The sequence below is a fragment of the Lepidothrix coronata genome, unplaced genomic scaffold, assembly GCF_001604755.1.
Source record: "Lepidothrix coronata isolate B3197 unplaced genomic scaffold, Lepidothrix_coronata-1.0 Scaffold308, whole genome shotgun sequence".
Taxonomy (NCBI): Eukaryota; Metazoa; Chordata; class Aves; order Passeriformes; family Pipridae; genus Lepidothrix; species Lepidothrix coronata.
This window is the reverse complement of record NW_016690488.1, coordinates 407,248-435,071: the sequence shown is the minus strand read 5'-3', so window position 1 is coordinate 435,071 and position 27,824 is coordinate 407,248. Positions and strand designations below refer to the sequence as shown.

The window sequence follows — 27,824 nt, the reverse complement described above, 5'->3', positions numbered from 1 at the left end:
ACTGCTGTGTCCACCTCGTGGGCCCTGCGTGGCTGCGAAGGGACGTGTGCGAGCAGCTGCTGAGTGAGACAGCAGAGACTCCAGCCAGCTCAGGACATCACTGACCACTGAGGAGCCCTGCAGCAGAAAGCTTCCAGGGAGGGACAGTCATACAGTAAAAGCACAGAGAGCCACCTGACAGGATGCACTTCACTGAGATGCAAAAAACACCTTTTAAAGAGCAGAGCATAAGATCTTCTTGTTTATAAATATCAGTGGCCCATTTTGGGAAGAAAGCAAGAATGTTTAAGCAGCATTATAGGGCTGAAAGGCTTTCCTTCTGCATGAACAGAAGGCATTGCAGTAGTTTCCCTGCATTTCTCTAAGGATGTACAGCAATTTACCCGAGAACTCAACCTGCCTTTCTCACTAAACTGGCCATCAGTGATGGCCAATGCAACGTTCTCCCCTCAATCACGGGAGAATTTTTCCATGTCAAAATGGAAGACATTTAACCAAAGACCTCACAGGAACTACTGCTTCCATTTTCAGCACCTAAGTCATAAAAAGCATGGAAAGCCTGGAGAGAACACTGTTCCTACAGGAATTTTGTTGTTTGAACATTCCTTCACAATTTATCCAAGCTACATCTCCAATCAGATCAGAAAGCAAGACACAATGGCCTACAAAACATCATGAAGTTTAGCAAAGATCAATGGCTTGAGAACAAAATACCTAAAACCCAACTTTAACACAGAACTCCAAATACTCAGAAGCTTTTTAATCCTGCTGTTTAATGCACTAGATATAACAACTTATTAAAAAAAAAAAAAAACACAAGCATGAACGCATTAACAGTAACATCTGTAGTCAGTTACCAGACCACTCAGGGCTGGATCAAAATTCTCAGCTTGCCTTATGGATTAGATGTATACAAGGCTGCAGTGACTTCAGAAAATTCAGTGCATATCTCCTTTCATGAACACAGGACAAAAAAACACACACACACACACTGGGCTGCCACATTTGACCCCTTTATAAAAGGAAAAGCAGAATAAATGCACCTGGAGACTGGACACCCGGACTGACTGTTTTCAGCGCTTCCACAAGACTTGAGTCATGTTTTGTGGCATTTATCCATGCTACCAGAAACAGCTGTTGCACATGTGGGGAAACCATCACACACTATGGCAGTAAGACTGGACAAGAAGCAATATTTGCATGAAGTAGAGATTTACTGCTATGATAACACTGGACCCCGAAGCCAGGCCACACACAAGTGGGAAATGCATCAGGAAACAGGTCTTTGAAAACAGAGACCAGAGAGAGAGACCTGGATGCAGGTAAACATAAAACCCTAAAATAAAGGCCTGTGACTGAATACATGGAAGCAATGACATTTTCTGGTGCAGGTGAAAATTCACTCAGAGTTTCTCAAAGGAAATCTCTCCCATCAGAACTCTAGCTCCATAACTGAGAGCAATGCATTTGTAAGTTTATCTGGAAAACTGAAAGCTCAGCATTGCTCAAAATCAAGGCAATACTTTCAGGCCAGCAAAATTAATCTTATATCATGCCTGTCCATTCAACTATTTTTGCAGCTCAGAAATAAGAAAACTAATAGCAGCTGAAAAACTCTCAACTCAGCATCTGTATGAATAACCTGACAGCTCTTTATGGAGTGGTGGAAGGAGAATGGAGGAAGATGTTCTACCAAAACTGAAATGATGACCCGATGCTTTTTTTAGAAAGAATCTCTTTTCAAGAAGAATTGAAGTTATTGGAATATTCATGTTATCCACCATCAGCCCTGACCCTCTCAATCCGAGCAAGAAGTGAGGGAGACAGGGACAGTTTGTGAAGCTCAGCAGTTAGTGGGTGAGAGACCGGGTACAGTCCTGAGGGACCATTTCTGTTGGTAGTGCACGAAGTTTTTCACATATTGGTGCTCATCCTGGATTGGCTGTTAGCTGGAGTGAGCTCCCCTTGGCTGCCTTCTCTCGGAGGAGACTGCAACAAGACCAAAACACAACCTAATTAGTGATGTGCAAATATCCCACACCCTGCTTCCTGAGAGACAAATGGAGGCACAGGTGAAGCACAGCAGGATGGCAGCAGGGGGAGAGCATACCCCTAGTTGATAAATAACGACAGCTTTGTGTTTATAACTTCTACAGTTCACAAGAACTTTTCCTAAAAAAGTCAAACCAGAACTTTTAAGCCTATTTACTATATACAAGGTGCTGTTGGCCCCAGTTTAATCCTATCTGCCATTCAGTTATCACAGGGATTAATATACTATAAAAATGAAAACATTCTGTGCAGATGGCCTATCCTCCCTAAAGGCATCCTTTTGGAACTGCAACCTGGAAGCAATGTTCCTAAAAATTAATGCATTTTTTACATCATCTGCTAACAAAGTTACTTCAAATTGTTGATAAGATAAAAGGTATGTCTATCAAGAATTAGACAAAAGGAATTAGTCAGAATTAAGCCAACCATATAAACTTCAAAGGACATTCTGAGTTGTACAAGAGGTTAATGTATTGGCTAGAAACACTTGTTCCTTATATATTTCCTTAAATGTTTACTATTTGCTATTTTAAGAATTTATCCGATCATGAACACGTAAAATTAATTCCCCTCCAGAATCTTCAATTAATCAACTTCTATAATTTTAGTTAAAAAAAAAAAAATTAAAACCTTAACACTGTCTCTAAGTGCCCTTTTGACCGGGCCATACCTTGACGTGTATCTGGTTGCGCAGGACGGCCGCGCGCAGGATCATGGCCTTGGCACGGCGCTGGAACTCTTTGCCCATTAGTAAGGATTTCTCAAAAGTTGTGCTGCGCTGATCAACATCTCGAGCATAAAGAATCTGTAACCAACACAGAGAACTGTACACGGGAGCCGTGCCAGGGTTCCACAGCAGGAAGCTCTCTTTGCACCAGGGAACACAGCTCAGGCTTTATGGAGCCTGAGTTTGCAAACAGCTCCCCCCTGTTGAACACACCAGTCCTGACACATGAATGCACCTTCCAAGTGTCTCAGGAATGGCAAGTTTCTAATCTTAGTAAAGCTGTTCAATCCATAACACATGACTGAAATGCACTCACCTTACTGTGCGAGTCTATTCTGGCATTGATCAGTCCCTCCAGAATCAGCTGAGTGAGTTCATCTTCCAGAGCAGCCACTGTGGTGTTAAAAGCAGTGGCCATCTTGCGCATGTCTGCCGACACATAGGGACTGAAGTACTAAGAAGAAGAAAATACTCAGTTGCCAAGAGTACTCTCCATCCTCTGAAAAATCAGGGGGAAAAAAATTGCAAAGAGATGGCCTATCTCCCTGTTCATCCACCTCTCGAGATGACAGGAACAATTACCTGGATAAGGGCACGATTTCGAATCTGGGTATAGAGTGTCCTGACATGAGGTGCAAGGTACATATCCAGCAGCAGGTTGTCCTGTGGAAAACAATAAAACACATCAGAAGCTGAGAAGCAACCTGGAAAAATATATTATTCCCATTTTCTGAAACATTTATGTGTATATACTTAAACCTTAAGGATATTACACTACTGCAAAGCAATATGATAAAACAAGAATGAATAAAAGAACTAGCAATATATTTAGAACCTTTATAATTTCTGTCACCCTCTACCAACAAAGTGCTCCCAATTTCCATTCACCATGTCAGGAAACAGAAGACACAGAAGAGCCGAACACTCTAAGTAGCTACTTTTGACAATCACTGCTTCTCACAAAAGGCTAGACAAAGGGAACTTTTAGGGTCTGTTCTACACTGCTCTCCTACAACTCACCTTCATCTCATCCAGCATCTTCAGGCATGAAGCATATTTAGATTCATAAAACTTGAAAATGATGTCACGAACCTGTGGCTCCAGCTCCAAAAACAATTTGAAGGAGCTACAGATAAAGATGGCAGTGATCAGACATTGGAACCCATCACTTAAATACCCCATAACCTCATCAATCCAAGTTGTAAGGTTACAAACTCTCACTATCATTTAAAGATTCCAATAATTTGCTCTCTAACGGACCAGACAGACCAATTTCAGCACAGCTGGGAGCCTGCAACACAGAGAAAGGCAGCACAGCATCAGAGCTGTGGTGAAGGAAGGCAAGAGACTTTTGTCAAACTAAGTAGTACAAGTGTTTGTCCACACAAAACAAAAAAATGAGTGTGAATAGATCAAAATCAGGATACATCACCAGAAAACAGTAGGCCACAGCTGTGTATACCCTGCAGTCTGTACTGGTCAGCTTTGTGTTCCCTTTCAAAGCACAGCCTCTGTTAAGTACAGCATGCCAAAGGCAGGTCAAGCACACCACCATCTCAGAGAAATAACTCATCGTGAGTGTGGCAGATCTTTGGGATGCACACTCTTTCTCAGCACACTCCCAGTTCTCCATCACAGACTTCTGAACCTTGGGATCTCACTCTATGAATCAATTTGTAAAAAACGGTAACAACCCTTTTTCCACATTAATTTAAATTTACTGCTTCCATACACCTTGCTGACAGGAATTCAGTGCCATTGCAATTCGATCTATGACACACAAATATCCACTTTCTTCCAAAGACCATAACTCTCTTAACCTTGCACATGTCATAGTTAGATTACAATGCAAGGTGTACTAACAATTACTAAATTGTTTTAACAATTAACATACACCAGAACAAGGGGCAACATGAAGGAAATTATCTTAACAGCTGCCTCTGAAAAAGGGCTGTGTCCCTCTGATTTAATATCTGATATGGACCACTGATGGAGACAGACAACTGGGCTGTGCAGATGCTGGATCTGACCTGGGTTGGAAACTTACACTATGAAAATTTCAGCTATGATTAACCACTGTGTTTTAGACAGTGAAACACCACTTAATGCTAAAGCCAAACTAAGGCTCAGTGATTCTTTCTCCCCTGTACGAGAAAGCTATTTTGCTGCCAGAGTCTACTCTCAACCAAAGTCCCATGTCCCAAATGATGTCCAGTACATACAAACATCACTCAAGGCATCACTCACCTACTGGAGATAACGTTTCGTTGCAGTTCCTGACGGTCAAAGGTGGCAAGGGCACAGAGCCCACCATACACAGCCACATTGCTGGGAGATAACAGCTATGGGGAGAGGGAGAGACAGAGAGAGAGCTGTCACTGACTACTAAAATAGCGTAAGGTTGGCATTAAGTATTCTATCCCAGGCCTTTCCTTCATTTAGTGACAGGATTAGTTCTTATCAAATGCAGTGGAACCACTCAGCTTGCTCTCACCCAGTGTGTGGGGTGAGGGGGCCTGAGCAGTGGCACCACTAAGAGAGCAGACATCAATTCCAACAGCTTTTTGATTGAGCTACACAAAAATACAAATATCACAGGTAATTCCTATGCAATCCAGAGCAGAACATTTAGAGAACCCAAGAACAGAGACTTTTTGTTACACAAACCAACCAACCAGCAAGGTGCACTGCACCACCAAACTATACAGGAGTGCTGCAAGAATAACTACAATACCTGAATTTTACAACCTAATACTTAGAAGAGTTACATCCCCTCTGAGACCTGCACAGAGCTCCCTCTTGGTCCTCACCTCAGGGAAATCACAGTGATCAAATGATGCCAACAAGAAGCACTTTGCTGCCTGTTTGTACTTCCGGGCAGCTAGTTCGGCCAAGCCTAGAAACCAGAAAAAGTTAGTCCTTTGTTTATGACAGTATACAAATTAGGAGAAATTGCAAAGTCTGGGAAGTAGGAGAGGTCCCCATATGGTTGCTAGTGCCTTCACTACTGAAGTAAAACAAGATCCCCAGACTGTATCAAGCATCCCTTGAGCTACATTGACTCACACTGGTATCCTCTCTGAAGAAACTCAGGGAGAAAAAAGAGAAGGCAAAAAACAGCCAGCAGTTCTACCTCATCAGCTTCATTACATTTTGCATGTCTAGTGCAGAAATAAAAAGTGTGTCAAACTGAGAGAAAAAATAAGCCAAGCCCAGACTGTTGCCCAAGAGCCCTATGGACAGCTAACAAGCAGAAAGACAGGCAAACCATCCAGGAAGCTGAAGGACTCACTCACCTGCTGCACATTTCAGTTTGGTGAGAATTGCTTGTGTCTGGCTGTCTCTTTCTCCTCTTTGCTAAAGCATAAAACAAAGCAGTAGTGAGCAAGCAGTACAAAAAAACCTATTTTGCTTACAAGTGTCTTCAGGATATTTTATCCTAATAATTAACTTGCAAATCTCAATGGCAAGATAACTTCATCTTATTTGTCTAGGAAATATGGTAAGAACTGAGGATGGGAAGTATCTGTTTTTACCATGAGTCAGACTTTGTACACACATGTCATGGAAGAAAAGCAACAATGACCTCAAAAGGAATAGTATAGCAGCTGAGGAGGAAGTCTTACATGGAGCAAGTCATAAAGGGGGAAAGGAAGAAATTGCTTTACAAATTTTGGAAACAGAAAACAAAGGGAAAACTCATGCAAGTTAAAAAGCAGGAGCTTACTTCTGCAATCTCTGGTGTAGACTCAGCCTTGCTTACGTAGCTCAGAACATGAGACCAATTCTGGAGGTAGACACTGACCTGTAAAGAGCCAGAAACAACGTGGGGTAGCCATGGATAAACGGGGTTCCTTAGATAAGCCTCATCATTGCAGACACAAGACCAAAGTATGGGGGGACGTCGCAGCAGGTATCAGAAAGAACCAAATACCATTTCCTGCAAACCCTCCTACCTTGATGACATTGAGACACATGTTGATGACATGTTTAGCACTGGTGCAGTAATCACGGGCTCGTGAGTAACACTTGAGAGCATTGCTGAGGTCCCCACAATCCAGATAATGATCACCTAAGTCATCATGGCCTCTCCTGGAGCACAGGAATTAAAACACCAATGAACTGGGTGCTCAGAAAGGGACAAAGTCAGTTTGTTCCAATCAAGTAACTCAACACACTGACCTAAGGCACTGAATGCCTTAGTTAACATCCTGTGTTAAGTGTATGGAGGAGCAAAATGCTCTTTCTTGCTCCAGCAGAGCCTTCTGCCTCTCACCTGATACTCTCCTTGATGGAGTTCCCTTTGTAATTTTTCAGATCTGTGTCAAGTTTCTCCAGTTTAAGAAGAGCTTTTTTGCGTGTAGCTTCGACCCAAGCTGTGTCAAGAGGAGGGGGTTCAATTCCACTATCGGGGACAGCATCAGGTGTATTCTGCAGTTCTCTGAAAGCATTTGAACAGAGCTTAATGTTAGGCTAAGTGCCTGGCACTGCTACCCTAACAAATGTAACAATGTATGTACTGCATACACAAAATAGATCATCAAAGAGAAAACAAGGATAGTGGAGAAAAAAGAAAAAGATTGATAAGATTTCCAGTACAAACAGTAACATAAGCATCACAGATGTTTACAAAGACTTCTCAAAATTATCCTATGATCTTAGGATGAACATACTGTCACACACACATGCTAAAGATTCCCAGGGCAAAACAGACAAGAAATCATCAAATAGACATAGCAACAAAAATAATGCAAAGATAAGAAATGTAGATGGATAAGTTCAGGTGTCAATGGTTATTCTCAAGAGCAAACCTGTTGTTAGAGGGGGAAAAAGTTAAAAACAAACCAAAACAAGGCAAAGAGTTAGATTAGGTTTAACTTATGACCACAAAATCATATAGAAGAGGTTTCGTCACCATAATCTACCCAAGGAAAAACAACTATGTTCATTAATATTTGAAGCAGTTGCATGGACTAAACTCAACTCAATATCTACCTGCAGCTTTTAAAACCACTAAGATTTCTGTGCTTTATCTTTTAAAAAAGCATGAGAACCTTAGGCCTGAACACACATTCCACTGCTATAAAATTCTAAGGGCAAAGGCAATTTCCATAAGGAACATTATGGTATTACATGCAAAGTCTTCCACTGTGGCACATCAGTTTAAACCCTTTCAGGAAAGCTCCCCATATTCCCATGACTTCTTAGTACCTGGTGGCCTCAGACAGCTTTCTGTGGATTTCTTCATACACATCAACATTGAAAGTTCTCTGGACAAATGACAGAGCCATCTTGAGAGCTTCCACCCTCAGCTGTGGACAGTGATCAGCAATGAACTGCAGCCGCTCGATTCGCATCAGCCCACAGTAGCTGGATGCATACTGCTCCAAATCCTGCCAACAAAGCCTGGCCTCAGAAGGTGGAGATGGACACACCAACTCAGGCTACTGCACTGTGACCTGCACAGGTTTTCCTGCAGACCTGACCCCTTCAAGGAGGGCAACACAACTCAGACAAATAAAAAAATCAGGTAAGATTAGTCCATGCTTTCTTCAAACATTAGTAATATCCTCAGAAATATGCACTACAATTACCTTTTCTAAATTTCAGCCGTCTGTTAAGACTAATCAGCTTTAACTTTTTTCAAAAGGGATTTTTTCCAAATCCTTAAAGGAAGAGGCCACACTCAAGAAATGTCCCCACAGCCCTCAGCAGAGCACGTACCAGTGTGGGGTTCTCCACCACATAGTTGATATCAGGTGAATTTTGCTGATCTTCTTGTGGATCTACGTCAATCTGCATGGGCTCCACTGCACCCTAGAATAGCAAAAGGAGGTCAAAAGTAGCTTATTACATTTGAGCAGGAAACAACCATGCGATTCAACCTATTAAAGACTTGCTTAAATACATGTAAAATTTTAAAAATGAAAAAGCACTCCTCAATCTTTTGATATATTTAGGATTTTTCTCTAGCAACCCACTGGTCAGCAAGGCTCAGCGTTCACACAGAACCCTTTATTTGTCTTGGTAGACTATCAAGCAAGAAGGGGGTCAATAAATCTGATTTTACAAAGTATGTCAGGTATGCATGCCAAATTCCAAGTGACATTCCATTTCCCTTCTTTGAGCAAGAGCAGGCATTACCACTGAGTTCAAGAAGTTTCAAAAGTCAAAATGTACCAAAAAAACCACCAGAACCTTTTAAAACTGCTTTGCTTTAATGTTTAAAAGTAATATTTTTTGGGGGGGGAAAAAGGCAACAACTGCTACACTTTTCAGAATATTAAAAAAAGAGCAGAATGCAGAATGGCAATTTCACAGTTTCCAACATATACTGAGGAACAATCTGTCTACACTGCAGAGATCTGCCATCAGCTGAACCTATCCTACTGTAGTGTCTGAGTCCGTCTGCTTACGTAGAGCCTCTTTCGCAGAAACACCATAATTTTATTCTCCCAGTATATCCTGCTGGGAACACCCTGAGGACTCACAGCAGTGCAGTGACCTCAGCCCAGCAGCACCGTTACAGCCCCTGTGTGCGTGTCCCAGGTAAGACCAGCCACCCCATGCCACAAACGAAGCTGGTGGCAGTAAATTCTTTGCCTCCTCCTAGTTAAAGTGTGTTGAACATTCCTCCTAGGAATTATCCATTTAAATTGAGGAAAACCAAGCTGAATGTCTTATAAAGTGCTGATTTAGTGCAGATATTATACAATTATATTGTATATTATATTATTATACACTTGATTTGGTGTAAATTACACAACTGGATCTCAGAAAAGACAGAAATGCCAACCACCTTGCTTCCATCAACACCAAATTGTTTCCATGTTTTTATTAACTTTGCTGTCTGTTAAGAAATCAAAAACTGACTTTTTTTTTTTGATTGGGTTGATGGTTTCTTTTTTTTGGAGTTTTTCTGTGAGAAGGAACAGGGCAGATCCAGATTTCCTAAGTCTAAACATTACATTCACCCACAGCCTGTTTATTCTTTCACAAACTGGTACATACCAAATACACACATATCTCGATACTGATGTGGAATTGCCCAAAATCTGAAGCAAAAGCAAGTGAAGCATGTAAAAGTTTGTTTCCTAGTATAATAATCTTTCCGTGAAAGAAAGGGAGAGAGGGTGCAAAGAAAAGTTTTATTGTCTAGATCACAACTCAGGAAAAACGTGCATAAAAATAGTTAAGTCACCATAAGTTGAGACCATTACTTTTTCCATTTTTATCTCCCTTATCTTTTTTCTCATACCATAAACACTAAGTGCCAGGGTTGCTTTGTTTAGGCTGTGTAAGCCTACCATAGTAGGCACCCTGTTGAAGGCACCTCACCAGGCCTTTCACTGGCACTTGAGCTGAAGTCTCCTGCTGTACTCCGGAGGAAGAGGAGTGACCTACTGCTGGAGGGGGGTTCAGTACAGACCTGTCACTGACGAAGAGGCAGAGCTGGAAGCTGAACTGTCCCTCATCCTGTGCCTCACTTCCCACAAGCCCGTGCCCTGACAGAGAACCCGCAAAGGATCGCCTGCGCAGGTACCGAGTGTCACCGACCCCTCAGGGCTCCCAGGGCTCTCCCCTGCACTGCAGACTCTCAAGTCCTCCTCACCGGCAGCCTCACCACGCTCTCCTCGAGAGCCTCGGCCCTGCCTACGGCGCGCACAGCGCGGGACCCGAGCTCGGGGCCGCGGCGGGGACCGCATGACGCTCGGCTGAGGGTTCCTCGTCGCCAACGGCGGCGGAAGGGACACAGCCGGACCCGACGGAAGGGCGAGCGAGGGCCCAGGGCCTGCCCACAGCGGCCCCTTCCCGCGGAGTCGACGGGGAAGGCCACAGCGCGCCCGCGGCGGCCGCGGCCGGGCCAGGATGCCGGACCTTGCGCGGGAGGTGCGCGGAACGCGGCGGGGCCGGACCGCGCGGGTACGGGCCGGGGGGCGCGGCTGCCCCGTTACCTGCAAGTTAAAGACCTGGACGGGCAGCGGCATCGTCCCCTCGGCCGCCGCTTCCGGCTCCCGCCCCGCCCGCCCCGTTTCCGCTTCCGGGCCGCGCGCCGCCGCCGGGCCGCGTCCGACAGGTGAAGCTCTTAAAGGGGCCGCGGCCCCGCTCGGCCCCGCGGCGGCGGCGCGGCAACCTCCGGGGGCTCCCTGCGCGGGGCCGCCGCCACCTCCCGGAGCGCGAGGCCGCCCGCCCGCGGGGCCATGAGGCGGCCGCGCCGTGCGGCGGGGGCCCGCGGGGCTACAGCATGAGCGGCCCCTGCCTGGGGCTGCGCAGGGCCGGGGTCCTGCTGTCCCTGGGCGCCGCCGCGCTCCTGCTGCTGCTGCTGCCGCGGGGGCAGCGCCCGCCCGCGCCCCGCGCCCCGCCCGCCGCCGGGCCCAGCGCCGCCCCGCCGCACCGGCCGGGCCCTGCGGGCTCTAGCGGGCCCGGCGCGGGCGGCCGTGGCCGAGGCCTCGTGGGCAGCCCGCAGCCTGCGCGCAGGGGCCGCCCCGGCGCTGCCGCGGGCCCTGCCAGGGAGGCGCTGGAGCTGAAGGATATCTTCATCGCGGTGAAGACCACGAGGAAGTACCACAAGAGCCGGCTGGACTTGCTCCTCCAAACCTGGATCTCCCAGGCGCGGGGACAGGTGAGGCCTCGCGGCGGGCGGGGACGGGAGCTTCGACCCTGCGTGTGCCAGGGCGGCTGCTGCCCTTTTTCACCGGGTGTTAAAAAGCGTGCGTTAAAAGCAGATTTCCTTTTAGGACTGAGGAACGTCGTCTAAACGATTCCTCCTCTAAAGAGGCGTTGTTGATTAAGCTACTTAGCTGCAGTCTGGCATCGGTGGTCCAAGTAGACGTAATTTGCTGATTTGTGTATGACTGTGAAAAAGGCTACGCAAGAGTGAAAGAACCCTAGTGCTGGTGCATCTAAACCACTATTTTGGAACAAAAAGTTCAGCCGCTTACGATTTACTGTGGAACAACATAAAAGTAGTTCCCTTGGTTCAGAATTTCAGCCCATTCAAGCATAGTAAGGCAGTTTTGTCTAGCAGATGGGACGGGACAGTGTTGCCACCTGCCACTTCCCACCCTGACTTGCATTCTTTCCTTTTAATCTATTCGATAGCTGTGGATGACTCCCAGCCAGAGAGAGGAGGTACTACCAAAAAAGATCAAAGTCATTTCTATCTGGAAATTGGTTATCTGTGCCCTGAGACTAGAAGAGTAAGTTATAGGATGCTGTATTGAAATGACAATTTTCTGGCTTGCAATGAAAAAACTTAACAAATAAGGTAGGGGTTGAAGTTGCTGGAGCTGTCTCTCCCCACTCCAGTGGCTACTGTGAAACAAGCCAAAACAGACATAACATTCCGAATTCTGACTGCAACTGAACAAGCTTTAAATTAGTTTCTGAAATTCTCAAATGTAGACACACCATTTTTGTCTCCCACAGACATTTATATTCACAGACTGGGAGGATCAGGAGCTACGCCTGAAAGCAGGTGAGCTGTGTAGCCTAGGTGCATGCTATCTGTTGTGAGTTTTGTTTCTTTCATACTTTTCTTAGAAGTTCTTATTTCCTGCTGTACAAGCAGTTAGGGAAGTTAAGATGGAGAAAACTTCTCCCTGCTTGCCACCTGAATAGGATGTCTGGAACTTCCTAAAGACTGGGTTCACCTTTGCATCCACTTTCTTCTTGTTAGTAAGCTTAAGTCTATGTGGTCTTAGAGTTATACTAGGTATTTCCTTTGCACACAGTCTCATGGCACTGTGTATATACCCTCATTTTTGTGGACTCACACAATTTTATGACCTCTGCAGCTTGCATGCCAGATGCATAACCTGTGATCCCTGCCTGTCCTGCAGTTTGCTCCCCATGTATGCACCATATGGACCTCAGATGTACAGGATTAGTGCCAAACGTGCACTTCTTTTGTAGTCCTTTTTGGACTACACATGTTTCACAAACCTGAAAGGGCTGGTCTTTATTTTTCCAGGGGATCATATGATCAACACCAACTGTTCTGCTGTCCATACTCGGCAAGCTCTCTGCTGCAAGATGTCTGTGGAATATGATAAATTCCTGGAATCTGGGCAAAAGTAGGTGAAACACATTGTTGCGATTGACTTTGTTTCTTCCAGTTCTGTGTTCACAGGAAACTTGAATAACCATCTCTGCTCCAGTAAGGAATGCAGTCTTAGCTAAAATGTAGGGATGAGTGCATGGAAGGGAGCACAGTATGAAGCAGTGTTTTTAAACAAGCATCATTTGGAAGGTGGAAAAGATTATGATCTAAAGGGGGTTATTCTTTTCAGCCTCTTTACAGAATTAGCATCTGTGGATGCTTTCAGCTTTCCAAATCTGTAATTTAGGGCAATAAGAAATACTTCCTGCTCCAAAGCCTGAAAGACTAAGTCTCAGTTGTAAACCTGTAGCTCATTTCTTTGTCCCTGTAACTTCTTGTTCTGTTTCGTGTGAAGATGGTTTTGCCATGTGGACGATGACAACTATGTGAACCCTCGGACTCTCCTGCATCTCCTGTCTGCCTTCTCACACAGCCAGGATGTCTATGTGGGGCGACCGAGTCTAGACCATCCCATCGAAGCAGCTGATCATGTCCAAAGTGATGGATCAGTAAGCAAACTTTACAGTTTGTCTGAGAGACATCCTGACTTTCTAAGCCTTTAAAACCTTGACAGTTCATAGGATTCCCCCATAAACCCAAGTGATTTAATCTGCAGGAGGTGAACCTGGCACTGGTCATTTTCAGAGGCACGGTGCTGGGTTAAAGGAACCTTTGCTCCGACGTTGTATGCATATGTACGGTGGAGTTTGTCTCCTGGGTGGGTGTCTGTTTCTGTTCCTTTACTCATGGATGTTGTGATGTCCCTCACACTAAGCTAAGTAGGGCCTCCCCACGTTGACTCTTCCTTTTCCTTTAGGTTATGGGGCAGTGTTGTAGGGCTTGGGAGTTTGAGTTGGAGTTGAGGGGTTTTTCTGTTTGTTTGTTTTGAGTGCAGTGTCACATTGTCATCATCTTGAACCAACCTCAGATGGGTGACAAAGGCTTTCTAGATAAATAAAGCATTTCTAGTTCCAAGTGGTTAGTAGGTTTCCAAGAACTGGAAGCAAACATATCTCAATCACAAGATACACATGCTAAAGGACAAGTCCTAAGCAGGCCACCTGTACTGACAGGTCTAAAGATAAATCAATCCACTAGCCAGAAATTCAGTTATAAAATAGCTTGTTAGGGAAGACTGCACAACAAAATAGTCTCCTTGGATGTGCAGCCAAGTGTATAATTGACCACCTTTGATATCCTCAGGAGCACTGAGCTGGCTGTGACCCTTGGCTAGAACGACCAGGGGACAGATGGAATCGGGTAGGAGTGGGACTATAGTTTTCCATTTCATGTGTGCTACCTGCAATATGCTAATTTGATGGTTCATCTGCTGTCTGTTCCAAGATAGAGTTTCATTTGAGAGAACAGCTAGCTAGGCTTTCAGCAGCCTAAACAAATAGGGATTTGTCTGTAGCCTTGTTTTGGCAAGTGCAGTATGTGATATCCAATAGAATTTCAAGTTCCCTTCCCTGCCCAGCCAAATGGGAAAAGCTGATTATCATTAATTACTGTGTGTTTTTTCTTGTTGCTCTTCAGAAGACAACCGTGAAATTCTGGTTTGCCACAGGTGGAGCAGGGTTCTGTATCAGCAGAGGTCTTGCCTTGAAGATGAGTCCCTGGGCCAGGTAAGCACTGTTCCTATATGAGCTCCATTGATACATGTTTGGGAGGCTTTAAAACACATTTTCTCTTGTCTCCCACACTCTCTCTCACAGCCTGGGCAACTTCATCAGTACTGCGGAAAGGGTGCGTCTTCCCGACGACTGCACCATTGGCTACATCATTGAAGGGCTGCTGGAGGTAAAGCTGCTGCACAGCCCGTTGTTCCATTCCCACCTGGAAAATCTGCAGAGACTACAAGGCGAGTCTGTGTTGCAGCAGGTAGGGTTGTGCCTCATGTCTTATCCTTAAAATTACACCTCAGTCTGATCAGAAAGAGTACTCTGCGTAGATGTAGCACTCTTCAGCAAAGAAGGATGTCTGCAGACTCACTCAGAGCTGTGTTCTGCCCAAGTCCTTCATTTAGGTAAAAAGCACACTTTCATCCTAGCCAGCTAGGTCATATGGCTGTCCCCTCCTTTGGGGACACATTATGCTACCTGGAGTCTAAATAGAGTATTTCCCATCTTCTTCTAAGCCCTGACTTTCTGTGAGTGGCAGTAGCAGCAAGTGTAGAAGGAGGCAATGTTTAGTTTGCTAAATAGTCTTCCTGGTTTTGCCTAACAAAGTCTCAGTCTTAATTCATGCTGTTCAAAAAGGCAGCTATAGCAAGTACTTCTTCAATAGCTAAGATGAAGTTAAATGTTCGATCATTTTTAAGAATAATTTGTCTGAACCTCAAGAAAATTAATGTTTCTTAGGAAAAATCAAGTAGTTTTATAATTGCTGGGATATGTTTTTCCTCCTGGGCAGCAGATGGAGCCACAAGGCCATCCAGCAGCGTTGCCTGCCTCATGCTGCTTGGCACCGTGAGAGAACGGGAGTGCTTTTTTGCCCCTGCAAGCTGCTTGGTTATATTTTCCTGGCAATTGTATTAGGCAGCAGAAATGTGCACTTGGGGCCAAATTCCACTGTGATGTAATCTCCTTCATGTTAGTGAGTTGGACCGTAGGCCTAATATTGTTTCATTGGTGATCACTGGTTCCCTGAGATGGTAACTGCTAACCCGAAATCTGGGAAATGTCCAATTAGAAAGCACCTGAAAATTTCTTAATACAGTGCTTGTGTGGAAGAATAGCACTGAACTGAGGTTCCACACATCTAAATTGTGTTCCAGGTTTTTCACATGGCAGTCCTTTGCATGCCGTTTAACATACAAATGTTTCTATTTTCCCTCTGTACTAAAGCATTGCTATTGCAGACTTCAGGCAATGTTTGGTGAGGATGAACATGTGTTATTTAGTGAAGGTACAGACAGGAGCAGGATTAATGTCCTCACAAAGCTTACAGTGGGAACTCATCCTTCAGGGCAATGCAACTTTCAGATCCTCTGTGTATTCTCCCACATTGCCTTTAGTGCAGTTCAATGCCAACATTGCTTATGTCACAACTAATGACTGTCCTCCAAATGTGATCCATGTTCAGATTAATCAGCATTCTTGGAGACTTTCTTGGTACCTTGCTAATAACCTTGCTACCTCCACTCTGTTTTTCTGTATTAGTGTTACCATTTTGAAATATTTATTTGTTTTTACAGGTAACCTTGAGTTACGGGGACCCTGAGAACAAACACAATGTTGTGAGTGTGGGAGGAGTGTTTGGCCTTCAGCAAGATCCAACCCGGTGAGTGTCCACTTCCAAAACAAGATCTCCCTACCTTGTTCATGTTTATCATCTGTCAGATGATCAAACTCACTAGTGGGGTTATTTTCTCTTGTCAGCTCTTGTTGCTGTGCTGGAAGTTGGTAAATCCACCCTCTCTGCTCCGTCAGACTGCTGCACACCCAATGCTAGTATGTTCCATGTATGGAGAATTCCAATCTAATACTGTCTTTTTTTTTTTTTTGCCCCCCATAGGTTTAAATCTGTCCATTGTCTGCTTTATCCTGACACTGTTTGGTGCCCTGCTAAGAAGATGTCATAATTCTTGACCAGCCACTGACACCTGTATATTACCTAGTTTGCAGGAGTTGTGGTGGACTTTTTTGGTGGTTTTATTCTTCTTCTGGGAGACAACCAGTGTTATCTACAAAGGAGATAGACAGACTATTTAGAAAAGCAATAAGGTGTGGTTTGTTCAGCTGCAGCATGGAACGTTCCAAGAAGAATCTTTGTTCTTTTGTACGGTGGTTTTTCGTAAGATGACCACAGTGCTGTGTGTACAAGTCACTTTACACTTTCTTCTGATGTCATGTGAACCTGTGCTTGGGTACATCTGAGGCAAATGCAGTACTGGGAGTGAGACCCTTCTTACTGCCCTTAGGGGCTTTTAGAAGCCATTGTCTTGAAGCTGGAGTGCTAGAGCAGTCTGTAGTCCCCATGGTGACAAGAGAGGGGAAGTTTTCACTCATCTTTCTTGGGAACAGAATTATTTAAGAGCTTCTTTGGCCTGCTAGATCAAAACTCCACCTGTGGGCCAGAATAGGGTCTGTTCTTAAATACAGAAATCCTGGAATCACTAAGGTAAACAAGGCTGAAAGCCCTTGTAATGAGAAAACTCTGTGTAAGGGTAAGCTTACTCAGGACTGGATAAGAGTTGCTTACAGTGCACATCCTCCCCTGTTGTCCATGTGTACCTCCTGTGGAGGTGATTGTCAGACCTGGCTCGCCTGCCAACGGAACTGCAGTGGCTGATTATGATGGTGGTCTGCCAGGTCCGAGACTATTCCCTTGATGTTTGATACTGAAGAAATATTTGCCAGACAAGATGGTAATCATTTCTGCCACATTGCCTGTAGTTGGTCGCATGAGCTGGCACAACTTGGGCTGCCAAAACACGCCCTGTTTCTGAAGCTGTCTGAGAGAGGAGAAATGCTAGATAGCTGCAATGTGCTGAGTAAGGTCTTGATGGTGTCATTTGAGGACCTTTAATTGTATGACCATGGTTACTCCAGCTTCTTCAGATAATCTTCCAATTAACATAAGGTCAAGATCAGTGCTTATTTTTATTCCTTAATGTTTTGATAAATAGTTCATCCAGTCACTTAAAGGAGCACATTATGAATGTGCTCATTCACACAGAGGCAGAAGTTCAGTGCTGTAGCAGTATCATCTGCTGCTGCTGTTTAAAGAAAGTAAACAGTTTTGAAAGTGCAAGGAACGGGGCTCCATATGTTTACTTTCCTGTTAGCCCAGACTTTGGCCATGTGCAATCCCCACCTGACCTGAAGAACAGCATGAAAAATGACTTTGCAAAATCACTGTTCATTCTTTCAAACTCTTCGAAAAATACTTGCTGGTTTAGTGCTAGAATCTAAGGCTGAATTAAGGGGAGAATAATGGAATTACAGTGTATGATCTGGAACTATGATTGCTGACTAGAATGCAGACCTAGCAGAAGTTTCAGATTTCTAAACAGCTGTGCTCAGCTGTACTGTGGGCTTCAGCTAGTTACTGAACTTCCTGACAAATGCCTGCAGTGTATTCTATGATGCCATTTAGCAAAGGTGTCAGCCTTCTGAAATATACTGTTTCCTGCATTCTGCTTTTTAACACAAAACTTTCAGCTTTTACCTCAGTACTTTGTCCTCCTTGCATGTTCTACTCAGTTCTACTGAGGAAGAAACAAGCTGACTTCTGTTACAGTCCTGCAGTTCCTTCTTATATTTTTCCTTTCTCTCGTATGTCCTAAGGTGACTGTGAGGTGTGGGAATAAGAATGCTGCAGGGAATTGGCTCAAAATCCAGCCAGCACAGTGACTGTTCCATAACGGGCTGTCAGTGTTACAGGTGTGCCCGGCACAGAAAACAGAGGAGGACTTGAGGAACAGTAGGTTCTGCCTCCTTATTAGATCTTCTGCTGACTAGAACTGAGGCACCCTGTGGTTTAATGATTGGTCATTAATAGCTCTGGAGATTCCTGGTATCTATATAATTTTTTTAAAACACTTGTTAGGTTCTTGTTTTTAACCTCCTGTAGCAGAAAAATGAAACTTCATGAACTCTTGAGGCGATTTTGTCTTCAAGCACTGATTCTGAATTCTTCTGTTGGAGCTTTTCTTCCCCTTCCACTGGAAGCAGCCTCTTGTAAGGTAACACAGGCAGCATGGACTGGGTGGCAGTTGTATGGCAAACTGCAGTTAAAAAATTACAACACCTCATACTGATGGCAGCAAAACTAAGTAGAAGTTTCACATTGTGGTCACTGGTCAACCTAAAATAGGTGTGCCAAAGAGGCGGTGCCCTCAAAGTGGGGAGGGTGTTTATGGAACTTAAAAAGGACCATGTTCTCCTGCAAGGCAGTAGGGAACTGTTTGGTGTGTTCAGGCTCCTTCCATGGTTTCTTGTCTTGAGAATACAGTAAGCTGTGTGGATCTATCAGGATGCAGCTTTTTAATAAAACTGCTTTTTCATACATAAAGTGATTCTACAAAATAAATATTTAAATATGTCAAAGGCTTTGTTTTGTCATGTTTCTTCACATGCGTTCTATACAAAAAATGGACCATAAACCCTCTAATCTGGAAATCTGCAGCCTTCTGTCAGGCTCATGTCATGCCAATGGCCAAAAAGCACGGGAGATGAATTATTTGGGTGGGTGGGAGAGCAAATATGGATGAGAAGAATCCTTCCAAATGATAATTAACAAAGTCAAAAACTTGAGATAAGGAGGACATTAATTATTGTCATCTTACATCAGCAAATTCGAATGGGTAGAGTAGGCAGGTCTTTTTCATCAGCCGCTAAAAAGCCTGGTTTACTGTGGACGCTCAAGGTGATACTTTAGTGAGACTTAGAGTCAAAAAACTTCACCTCTGCGCGCCTGTCTCTTGCTGGGTGAGCCCCGGGATGGCTCCGTGCTGCGTTCCGCCGGGGCTCCCGCTGCCTGGCCCGGCCCTATCGGGCCGCCCGCTCCCGGGCCCCGCCTCGGCCGCGGGCCCGCCCCGGCCACAGTCCGCTCGCAGCATGGAGCCGCATCCCAGCTTCCGCGGCCGGCGGGCCCTGGTCACTGGGGCCGGCAAAGGTGGCCGGGGCCGGGGGCCGGGGGTCGCGCCGGGCCGGGGGCCGTGCCGGGCGGGCTGTGACGCCGTGTCCCCGCAGGGATCGGGCGCGCCGTGGCCGTGGCGCTGAGCAGGGCCGGGGCCCGCGTGACCGCGCTGAGCCGAACGGCGGCGGACCTGGAGAGCCTCGTGCGGGAGGTACCGGCCACCCCCCGTCCCGCCCGGGATAACCCCCCGGGCCCCCCGGCTCCCCCGCGGCCTCCCACCCACGCGGCCGCCCTCGCCGCAGTGCCCGGGCATCGAGCCCCTCTGCCTGGACCTGGCGGACTGGGACGCGGCGGAGGCGGCGGTGGGCGCGGCGGGGCCCTTCGAGCTGCTGGTGAACAACGCGGCGGTGGCGGAGCTGCAGCCCTTCCTGGAGGTGACGCGGGAGGCCTTGCAGAGGTGAGTGCCTGGCCCCGGCCTCCCCGGCGGAGGCTCTGGGACCGAGTCTGCCCCGCCAAGGTGTCGCACAGCCGTGAACGTCAAAAACGGTGGCAGAACTTTTCAGAAACAGGTGTCTTGAGACGAGAAGCAACTAGAAAGGACAGCAGCTGGTGCACAGACACCAGACAGGCTGACACACATGCTTTTAGAAATGCCAAATGTCAGTTGATTGTTACTCCATATGTCCTTTTTCTTTACTGTCTGTTCATTCCTTACGTAATCACCTTTCCCCCTATAAACAGCAAAAGGAAACCAAACACTGGGTATTACGCCTGTTTCTCAGTAGCCAGAACCTGCAGTGTCACCTCCAAAATGGTGGGGTGCACCTGCCATCCCACTGGCACAGGAGGTGAGTGCCTTTGCTGCTCATCAAGCTCAGAGCTTCCAGTCTAGTTCCAACTCGGCCCCGGTTAAAGTCAAAGGCAGTTGTCACTAAGACAATTCAGAAACAGAGAAGACAAAGCCAGGTAAGGGAGCATAAAACGGTCACAGTGGGAAATTAAATTTGCTTACTACAATAACATGGCCTCTTTTTCTCTGAAAAACTCCATAGTTTGTCTGGGAGTGAGCTTTAGGATACAGGCTATGGGTGAGTCCACATCATTCTGAGAGGATGGGTCCTGCTTTGACCCTATGTTAAAAACGTCCGTTGAGAGTCTATAATAAAGGATTTGTTTGTGACGAACATAAAAGGTATGGATTCTGCTAAGACCATTCTGCAGAACTGGCCTGACAAAGGACGGACGATATGGCAAACAGAAGAAACACTGCCTCTACTCACCTTACAACAGATTTGCTCTTTAGAGCCGTGTGAAAGATTTGCTTGACCCAAGAGTTGCCACTGGCTGAGGCCCAAGGGCTTAGTGTTTAAACTTTGTCAGAGGAAGCTCCATTAGGCTGATGAAGGACAGAGTCCTGAGGGAAACATGCCAGTGCACAACTGCACCTCCCCTGGCAGTGCCACGCCTGTGGCTGATGGACTGTTCATTGCCGAGAGCACTCCTGAGCATCCTGGCTCGGCCAACAGCTCAGCATTTGTCTGTGTCAGAGTATCACCAGTGTTTCCAAGAGACCAGCAGCACTTGTCCTCTGCTGCCTCTTTAAACAGCTGTCTGGCCTGGCCTACAACCACTCTGTAACGTTTAAATTTGATTTTATTTGTAGGTCTCTTGATGTGAATTTTGGGGCTGTGCTTCACGTTTCCCAGGTGAGGAAGAATTGTCACTGCTGCTGTCTCCATGAATAGCAGTGACTGTTGTACATAGCGCAGATAAGTGTCCACTGTGGGGACTAAAGGGATGCAATCCAAAGTCAGCCTGACAACCTGCCCGTACAGACCCTTCACACTTTGACTCTCCTGTAAGCGGGAGGCAGGGAGGACTTGCTTCCTCCAGATGTTTTTGCTCTTTTGGCTACCATAGATTTTTCTTGTTAGGATTCTGGCACTCCTTTTGTTTCTCTCCTTCCCCCTCCCAGATCGTTGCTCGGCAGATGATCGCGCAGGGAGCGGCAGGGGCTATTGTGAATGTCTCCAGCCAGGCCTCGCAGCGTGCGCTGAGGGATCACGCCGTTTACTGTAAGTATGTGCAGCTTCAGCAGTGTCCCTCTCAGTTCTGACCAGCTGGAGACCCACAGCCACCAAGCTGCCAGCTCCCAGTTCAGAGCAGTGAAATGTCCCAGTCTGTTCCAGACCAGGTGCTTTGTTATGCACTTAACGCCTCCCGTTCTTCCCTTCCCTTAAAGGTTCCACAAAAAGTGCTTTGGATATGCTGACCAAGGTAATGGCAATGGAACTGGGACCCCACAAGGTAGGAGTCTGTGAGAGAAGGTGTGAAAGCTGAACCTGAGCGTTTCCTCAGAGGAGCCTGCTTAGATTGTTTGTTGCTGCTGGTCCCAGATTAGGGTGAACACTGTGAACCCCACCGTGGTTATGACTGACATGGGGAGAATTAACTGGAGTGACCCTCAGAAATCCGCTGCCATGATTAATCGGATTCCCCTGGGAAAGTTTGCAGGTCAGTGGGATAGGTCTGTTCCCAGGCTGGGCTCTCGTGTTGTCTCAAGCCTTCCCTCTCACGGAACAGCCAGAGTTACTTTGCTGCTTTTTTGGGCAAAGTCACAGCTCTGCTGAATGCCTTCTGGCTGAACTCCTGAAGTATTTGACGAGGACTGGGTGAGAATCAACCTTCTCTTCCCCTCTTCTACAGCCTCCTCATCTTGGGACAAGTGAAATGAACTTACTCTATTGTTCATAAATCTGACAGGATGTTTGCTGTGAACTAAGCATCATTTGATCACAAGGACTTTTTAATGTCCAGCTCTCAGCTATGCTGTCCTGGACACTGCATCAAGCACAGTTTGGAAGCAGAAATACTTCCGTGCTCTAATTACATGTAGAGGTCCAAGGCAGACCTCTTTGGATGCTTGTTTTTCTGATACAATTTGAGGTGTGCATTAGATGTTCTCTGTGTTTGATTGCAGAGGTGGATGATGTGGTGAACAGCATTCTCTTCCTGCTGAGTGGCAAGAGTGCTATGACAACTGGCAGCTCACTGATGGTTGATGGGGGCTTTCTTGTCTCCTAAGATGGCCCCTGCATTTCACCTCGGCCTTAATTTCCCTACTGGTACTGCATAGATGTAAACTGGATAGAAAACAATGACACAGACATAATCTTGCTGGAGGGGCAGCAGAGCTGGAGCCTGTAGGAGAAGTGAGGCAGAAAATAACCTTTGGAAGGCTGCTATATAATAAAGCTCACATACATCGTCATGGAGAATGTTTATTGCACCAAATAAGGTTTTATCTTGTCACTCTACATGATGATTAAAAATTGGACCTCTCTTCCAACCCTGTTCCCCCCCCACAACCCTTCAGAAGCTCTCCCTGTTCCATCCAAAACCATAGAGCCTGTCTGCACTTTCAGTGGGAAGGGAAAGAAGTTAGCAGACTTCTCATTGCTTCCTTTGCTGTCTTAAGTAGAAAAAAACAAAATAGAGGCAACAACCCCAGCCCTGCTCTGCAGAGACTGGATTTTGGGGGGAGGCCCTGCTAAAGACTGATGGGGGGGAGCAGCACCATGCTCTCCTAGGGTGTGCACACACAAAAAGGCAAATGCATTGATTGCACAGAGCTGTTTCATGCACAGTTTGGCTAGTACCCAATAAAGCACCTAATGATTAGTTCTTCAGCTTCTCTTTTACTTCGACCCCTTCCAGGGCTGGTTATGATTTTTTTAACAGTCTCAGGCACATTCTGCTAGAGCACCAGTTTGTTAACTGTTAGCCACAGCAGGCTGGGCAAGGAGACCCTACCACCCTCCCAGCTGCTGTTGTCTCTCAGCACCATTGAAATCAGCTCCCTCCCCACTCCCACCAGGATATTCACCACCTGTTTCACCTGCAGGTTTAAAACAGGCATTTCCAGGACAGGACAGATGTCTCAGGCCTTTCAGCTTAGAGTTCAGGAGAGCCAAAACAGCCTGCTGCCCGAAGGAGCTACCTTGCCTTCCCCATTGTACCTCCCCTGGGGGCTGTACAGCCCCCAGCTGGTCTCCTGCCCCCACTGCCCCTTCACATCAACACTGACGTTAAATCAAAGAGACATTTAAAAAACACTGACTTCGTACATGATGAAGGGCCCTACACATCCCAGCCCCCTCCAGAAACACCCAGCTAATACGCAATCTGTCAGAGGACGACAACATGCTGAGCCAGCACCGAGGCCACAGCCCTCAAAACACGGTGCACTTTTTGCCAGGCTTCTTCACAGGCGGTGGGCAGAGCACAGCCCGGATGGCTTCATCAAACACCGTCTTCAAGCCCCGCTGTGTCAGGGCAGAGCACTCAAGGTACTTTACTGACCCTGGGGAAAGAGAGCTCCAGTTCAACCACTCTGGTTCTACCACCACACACTGTCCCTCACCCCCTCAATGCCACAGAGATCTGCCAGCACAGAAGACTCACCGATCTCCCGAGCCATGGCCAAGCCTTGGGGGTAGGTGATAGGAGCCAGTTTCTTATCACGTAACCTTTCAATGGTGTCCTTATCATCCCTCAAGTCCAGCTTGGTGCCCACCAGGATAATAGGTGTGTTTGGGCAATGGTGTCGGACCTCAGGGTACCACTGAAACAGAGAGACATGATAAGAAAAGTAGCTACAGCAATGGCCACAACCGTGAGGATGTGTTCCTACTGTTGGGAATGAGGGGTTTACTACTAGCTGACATGGTGTCAACACCTGCAGAGGATACTGCTGCCTACAGCTCTGAATATCTGCAGAAAGAGATCGGTGCAAATGTAATAATGAACATGCTGACACACAGAATCATGACAGACAGTGCCCGTCAGCTCTGCACACAGCGCTTCCTTTAACTACATTTTAGTTTCTAGAACACCCTTTAGGATGCAGATTCAAAAAGGCAGTAACTTAGCTAAAGAAGTCATGAATAAAAAGCAGGCCCCACTTAAAACCTGCAGACTATGACCTTCCCTCACCAAGACATGACTGCTTGAAATTTTGGGCTTGTAAGTGTGGTGCCGGGTGGGGCAGGGGACCTCACTGATTCTTCCCTTCCACTGTTTCACCCAGGAGGAGAATACCTTACCTTAGCTCTGACATTCTCAAAGGAGGCTGGACTCACGAGGGAGAAGCAGATCAAGAAAACATCCTGTGCAGAAACAAGAGGGTCAGCTGTGCAGAAAGAAACAGCTAAAGAGAATGGAGGGAGAGGGGAGAGGGATCCTGAGAGAGGACAATGTCCTCGCACAAGCAAGGACTGTGGCTTTAAGAAATTCTTGCCCATTAAGGGTGTTAAGCTAATTCAGAGAGGAAAGGAATGGACCTTGAGTGTATGACTACATCTTCTTTCACAATGCTGAGCTCTGCATGTTAAAAGCCTTCGGCCACAAACATCTTAACGGTGCTAAGGGCTTCACCCTGGCAGCATGGCTACGTGGAGAATATTTCTAGTGCAGCACAACAGTGAGCCATCCTGCCAAGGGAGAGTGGAAACATGGAACTGGCTCAGCTGCACAGCAGCCTCATGCCATTCCTTTCACCTGAGCCTCCCTGGGGCACCCATAACTGTTCAAAGACCATTACAAAGCAGGGACTAGAACAGGACAATCTCTTTGGAGAAAATCAGCTGTGATACTTCTTAAACAACCAGAATTATGGGTACAGCTGCAGCAACTTGGACTTTCCTCAATGGAAAGAAGCATGCCTGTCCTTGGGAGCCTCCCTGTCTCAGAGAGGGAGCAGTTACAAGCCAGTCCAAGCCCAGCACTCACCGTCTGTGGGTAGGAAAGAGGCCGCAGTCGGTCATAGTCCTCTTGCCCTGCTGTATCCCAGAGGCCCAGGTTCACTGGTTTTCCATCTACCATCACATTGGCAGAATAGTTATCAAACCTGCCAAGGAGGAGTCCCTCATCAGTGACAATTTTGTGGTGACCTTCACATCTCTATACAAAATCCAAGAAGGCAGTGAATCAGGAAAGGGTACTGCAGCACAGTTCCAGTGGGGACAGTCTGCCTTCCTCACATACACAGCCACACCTCCAGCATCATCACAGTCTGATTTGGGACAGCCACCTCCTCACTTAAAAAACAACTTTTACACACACATGCATACAGATCAAAAAGCAACTGAGGCCAAGGTTATTACTCACACAGTGGGGATGTATTCTCCAGGAAAGGCATTTGTGGTGTAACTGATGAGCAAGCAGGTCTTCCCAACAGCTCTGCAGAGGATAAGAGTGAGGAACATAAAGAAGGGTACAGCAGGTAGCACTGAGGCAATAAAACTCACCCTTCCGCCCCCAACTCCAAAACACAACGTTAGGCAAAAGGTTATTGTGTGAGAAAACAAACCTGTAGCAGACTGGAATTCCCTACTTGTCAGGGGCCAGGCCTGAACTCTTAACGTGCACCCTGCCTGAGCACTCACTGACCCTGCTCTCTCCCATTCCTTTTCCCCATCCAGCCTCAGCAAGACACCAGGCAAAACAGAGTGTTCCAGGAACCAAGAGAAAGAATAAATTAAGGCTGTGTGCTGGGCTCAACAGATCCATAATGGTCTAGCAAAACGGGTAAACAGGTGAAAAAACATGCAACAACACAGAACTCTACAAGCTCCTCAGATACAGGAATTTAGTATCAATAAATACAAAGGGAAAACAATAAGTATCCATAAACAAAAATGAACTTTAAAATTGACCACTGTCATTTTGGAAAGAGATCAATTTAGAGGGCTGAAGTATCAGCTTAGGGCTTTGCTGAAGGCTAGTGGGAGTAGCAAGGGCCAGGTCTGGCTGGCAAGAGCGTAAGCACACAGACTTTAGCCAGCCCTGTACATTTCCTAAGGGAAAGCTCTGTTGTAAGAACAGAGGAGTACCAGCAGTGTGAGCAACTTCTTTATCACTGAGAAAGTTGTGAACTACAGACAACCTTCCAGAAACACAGACCATGAGTGCCAGGGAAAGCTGGCTGTGAGGTGCCTGAGAGAAGCTGAATAGTCAGCAGAGTTGCATATCCCCTACCCAATTCTGTAATCAGAGTAACATAAGGAAAGACTTCAGGAGTAAGGGAGAGACTCTAGCAGAGTACACAGTCCCCTGGATGCACCAGGATGATTTAGTCTACACTGTCTATTTGGGCTTAAACCAAAACACAAGACAGTAAACCTTCAGCTGAAGTCCATTTACAACATCCTGTGCTCCCAGTTGTTCCTCTCTCCTCCACAATAAGGCTGTTTTGGTGGTCGGCTTTCTCCTCTTTCCCTCTTTAGCCCCCACAGACTGGAACCTGGAAGGCCTTACCCCAAATGTGTATTTGAGGTGGTGACATGCCTGGGAAAGGGGAAAGACCAGTCCCTGCCTAAGACCATTTAGGTCTCAGTACCTCAACTCTGAGCTTCCTGTGGTGATCAGAAAAGTAAACTGGAATTGTGAGGAAAAATATGCAGGATGAGCTAGGAAAGTTACAAAGCACCATAAATCTAGTGCATGCCTGCATCTTGCACACAGATGTGTTCTAAGAAAAAGGAATTCAGAAAGAGCCTAAAGAAAAGAGCAAAAAGGGTGACAAGGGGCACATGATAAAATCAGAAAGAGCAACACACTTCACCTCGGAACAAACAACAAAAGGACATATCAGAGGAACCTGCGAAGATTTTCGGGAGGACTCTGTGACGAATCAAACACGTACAATGAAAAATAGCGAAATACGGGCACCTAAAACAACGAGGAGATAGACGTAAAACCCAAGAGAAGCCGGTGTTTGCTACCCAGGCAGCCCGATGGGGCTGGGGAGCGCCTGGGGACCGAGACTCAAGTTCATCAACTAAGCAGGGAGCGGGGCAGGAGTGCGCGGGCCGCCGCAAGGCCCCGATCTCCCGCCGGGCCGCGACGGCGGCTCGGCCCGTCGGCCCCGCCTGAGCCGGGACCGCGGCGATCCAGGCCGGGTCGGGCCTCGCCGCCCGGCGCGGGGCCTCCCGCCGGCGGAGCGGCTCTTCCGAGCCGCGGGGCGGGGCCGGCCGGCCGGACCTCCCTCCCGTCACCCCTCCCTCCCTCCGCGCCGCCGGGCCCGGTCCCGCTTTGTGCGGGGCTGCGGGGGCCGGGGCGGCCCCGCCCGCACTCACCCGTCGCCCACCACAACACACTTGATCGCCTGCATCTGCCCGCGATGGCGGCGCCGCGACTGCGCCGCAGTGACCGCCCGCGGGGCGGGGCGGGGCCGAGCCGAGTCCAGCCGAGCCCAGCCGAGCCGAGCCGAGTCCAGCCGAGCCGAGCCGAGCCCAGCCGAGCCTGCACCGCCCACAGGCCCCGCCCCGCCGCTCCCCGGGGCTCCGCCGCGGACCG

At 47.0% G+C, this 27,824-nt stretch overlaps 4 protein-coding genes across 7 annotated transcripts; 2 read left to right on the top strand and 2 right to left on the bottom strand.

Annotated features, from left to right (window-relative positions):
- Positions 1–739: 739 nt before the first annotated feature.
- GPS1 (G protein pathway suppressor 1) lies at positions 740–11,396 on the bottom strand. 3 transcript variants are annotated; one of them, XM_017837656.1, is made up of 14 exons: positions 11,378–11,396; positions 8,504–8,596; positions 7,991–8,172; positions 7,056–7,220; positions 6,736–6,871; positions 6,507–6,584; positions 6,076–6,136; positions 5,590–5,675; positions 5,027–5,121; positions 3,800–3,905; positions 3,362–3,442; positions 3,096–3,233; positions 2,723–2,857; positions 740–1,989 (listed from the first exon to the last, which is right to left on the bottom strand). In XM_017837656.1, the coding sequence occupies exons 2-14, from the start codon at positions 8,579–8,581 to the stop codon at positions 1,915–1,917; spliced, it is 1,416 nt and encodes a 471-aa protein (XP_017693145.1). In that variant the 5' UTR covers positions 8,582–8,596; positions 11,378–11,396; the 3' UTR covers positions 740–1,914. The 3 variants fall into 3 exon arrangements, with proteins under 3 accessions (XP_017693145.1, XP_017693143.1, XP_017693144.1); XM_017837654.1 differs by lacking the exon at positions 11,378–11,396 and adding an exon at positions 10,735–10,817; XM_017837655.1 differs by lacking the exon at positions 11,378–11,396 and adding an exon at positions 10,750–10,798.
- On the top strand, positions 11,025–17,117 carry RFNG (RFNG O-fucosylpeptide 3-beta-N-acetylglucosaminyltransferase). Its single transcript, XM_017837662.1, has 8 exons — positions 11,025–11,402; positions 12,209–12,257; positions 12,753–12,855; positions 13,237–13,390; positions 14,418–14,506; positions 14,597–14,762; positions 16,078–16,163; positions 16,398–17,117. Exons 1-8 carry the CDS (start codon positions 11,025–11,027, stop codon positions 16,462–16,464), a joined length of 1,092 nt encoding a protein of 363 aa, XP_017693151.1. The 3' UTR covers positions 16,465–17,117.
- Positions 17,118–19,312: 2,195 nt separating this feature from the next.
- On the top strand, positions 19,313–22,737 carry DCXR (dicarbonyl and L-xylulose reductase). 2 transcript variants are annotated; one of them, XM_017837667.1, is made up of 8 exons: positions 19,313–19,502; positions 19,580–19,677; positions 19,769–19,923; positions 21,130–21,172; positions 21,442–21,541; positions 21,709–21,743; positions 21,863–21,980; positions 22,447–22,737. In XM_017837667.1, the coding sequence occupies exons 1-8, from the start codon at positions 19,328–19,330 to the stop codon at positions 22,548–22,550; spliced, it is 828 nt and encodes a 275-aa protein (XP_017693156.1). In that variant the 5' UTR covers positions 19,313–19,327; the 3' UTR covers positions 22,551–22,737. The 2 variants fall into 2 exon arrangements, with proteins under 2 accessions (XP_017693156.1, XP_017693155.1); XM_017837666.1 differs by having other exon boundaries at positions 21,709–21,773.
- Positions 22,734–27,765, bottom strand: RAC3 (ras-related C3 botulinum toxin substrate 3 (rho family, small GTP binding protein Rac3)). Its single transcript, XM_017837668.1, has 6 exons — positions 27,605–27,765; positions 25,635–25,706; positions 25,257–25,374; positions 24,572–24,634; positions 23,931–24,090; positions 22,734–23,829 (listed from the first exon to the last, which is right to left on the bottom strand). The coding sequence occupies exons 1-6, from the start codon at positions 27,637–27,639 to the stop codon at positions 23,699–23,701; spliced, it is 579 nt and encodes a 192-aa protein (XP_017693157.1). The 5' UTR covers positions 27,640–27,765; the 3' UTR covers positions 22,734–23,698.
- Between the last annotated feature and the right edge of the window lie 59 nt (positions 27,766–27,824).

Excerpts from the sequence above, each read along its gene's own strand:
- GPS1 (XM_017837654.1), bottom strand. The coding sequence starts at position 10,767 with ATGCCGCTGCCCGTCCAGGTCTTTAACTTGCAG. Across the intron at positions 3,234-3,361 it reads GAAATCGTGCCCTTATCCAG|TACTTCAGTCCCTATGTGTC; the intron begins GTAATTGTTCCT and ends TCTTCTTCTTAG. Across the intron at positions 2,858-3,095 it reads GAATAGACTCGCACAGTAAG|ATTCTTTATGCTCGAGATGT; the intron begins GTGAGTGCATTT and ends TGTTGGTTACAG.
- RFNG (XM_017837662.1), top strand. The coding sequence starts at position 11,025 with ATGAGCGGCCCCTGCCTGGGGCTGCGCAGGGCCGGGGTCCTGCTGTCC. Across the intron at positions 14,763-16,077 it reads GCGAGTCTGTGTTGCAGCAG|GTAACCTTGAGTTACGGGGA; the intron begins GTAGGGTTGTGC and ends TTGTTTTTACAG. Across the intron at positions 16,164-16,397 it reads CTTCAGCAAGATCCAACCCG|GTTTAAATCTGTCCATTGTC; the intron begins GTGAGTGTCCAC and ends TGCCCCCCATAG.
- DCXR (XM_017837666.1), top strand. The coding sequence starts at position 19,328 with ATGGCTCCGTGCTGCGTTCCGCCGGGGCTCCCGCTGCCTGGCCCGGCC. Across the intron at positions 19,678-19,768 it reads TGGAGAGCCTCGTGCGGGAG|TGCCCGGGCATCGAGCCCCT; the intron begins GTACCGGCCACC and ends CCCTCGCCGCAG. Across the intron at positions 21,981-22,446 it reads TCCCCTGGGAAAGTTTGCAG|AGGTGGATGATGTGGTGAAC; the intron begins GTCAGTGGGATA and ends GTTTGATTGCAG.
- RAC3 (XM_017837668.1), bottom strand. The coding sequence starts at position 27,639 with ATGCAGGCGATCAAGTGTGTTGTGGTGGGCGACGG. Across the intron at positions 25,707-27,604 it reads TGTGTTGTGGTGGGCGACGG|AGCTGTTGGGAAGACCTGCT; the intron begins GTGAGTGCGGGC and ends TATCCTCTGCAG. Across the intron at positions 25,375-25,634 it reads GGAGAATACATCCCCACTGT|GTTTGATAACTATTCTGCCA; the intron begins GTGAGTAATAAC and ends CCTCCTTGGCAG.